A 1,183-nucleotide genomic window follows, 5' to 3' on the forward strand; every position below is an offset into this window, starting at 1 on the left:
AGTGTTCTCCTTTTTTTTAAAAGAATCGATAAACAGAATCGAAAATGGAATCGGAATCATGAAAATCTTATCAATACCCATCCCGTTGACCACAGAAACTTTTATTCTGTTGTTATAAGCAGAAAGGATCAAACTCTACAGCACAGACGTCATTTTCCATCGTGAGACACTGACAGCGATAATAACATTCACACGACTTATGTTGTATGAACAGATATGAAGGTCTTTGTCAGCAGGATATTGATGCCCTTCTTCACATTTTCCATCCTGTGACCCAAACTGAAATCTTTATTTCAATTCTGGTCCCTGGGCCTTATGTTTGACATGCCAGCTCTAGAGGTTTAATCATCTTCATCTTGATTATCTAACATCTGAAATTGTGATGTTGCAGCAATAAAATTTTCAACATATTTTTTGATTTGAGGAATTTTTGGAGGAAGACGCAAAGTATTGAAATCATCAAAGAGATTTATTTTTTTAATATAGTCCACCGAAATCCAACAAAGCATCTCTGTGAGAGCTCTCTCCACAGCACAGACTTTAAGTTTCACTTAATGCTGAGTCCACAGTTCAGCCGAAGCAGCGAGTGATGGCCAGGGTGTGGTCTATTTCCTGCTGCTGGAGCACAATCAGGCGTTGACTGAAGAGTTTTAAATGGTGTGTCCACCCAGCTCAGTGTGGGTGTCATCACCTCTTCTCAGCAGAATGAAGCAGAAAACAAAGAGCTGACCAAAAATAAAAAAGTGAAGGTGCACAGGAACTCCTCCTGCCAGCACACAGCTGCACTTGTGACAGGCAGGACATCAGCATGTAAAGTGTGGGTTACACACTCAGGCTCAGTTTGAAAACAGTGTCAAGTCGTTTTCTTTTAGCTCGTGTCTCTACAAACAGTTCATGTCTGAATACTTTTAGCTGCAGTTCTTGTTGAGAATCAGGATCTCCAAGTCAGGAGCCATTGTTCTCAGCAAGAACAGGGTGGAGCGCCCACTCTGGGTGTAGCAGTGTCTCAGGGTCCTGCAGCCACCGGCTGCAAGGTTCCTCCACTCAAATCACACTTGTAGAGTAGCACAGTTTTTGTTGTTGAAGAGTAAAGACACAGTTGTTGTTGGCTGTTCCAAAATCTGAGTGTCCTTGAACTACTCACCAGCTCTGAATTATCTGGGAAACTTGTGTGTGTGTGTGT

The 1,183-nt window shown here is 42.1% G+C and overlaps 1 protein-coding gene across 1 annotated transcript in view; it reads right to left on the reverse strand.

Moving 5' to 3' along the window:
• The window catches only part of LOC102194398 (melanoma receptor tyrosine-protein kinase-like), a 41,080-nt gene that overhangs the window by 13,895 nt on the left and 26,002 nt on the right, over positions 1–1,183 (reverse strand). The window contains exon 4 of the mRNA XM_013915280.1: positions 78–135. Within this exon, the coding sequence (XP_013770734.1) occupies positions 78–135 (58 nt within the window). The remainder of the gene's footprint in view (positions 1–77; positions 136–1,183) is intronic.

This window comes from Pundamilia nyererei, unplaced genomic scaffold (assembly GCF_000239375.1).
Source record: "Pundamilia nyererei isolate P.nyererei 1_Seehausen unplaced genomic scaffold, PunNye1.0 scaffold00281, whole genome shotgun sequence".
Taxonomy (NCBI): Eukaryota; Metazoa; Chordata; class Actinopteri; order Cichliformes; family Cichlidae; genus Pundamilia; species Pundamilia nyererei.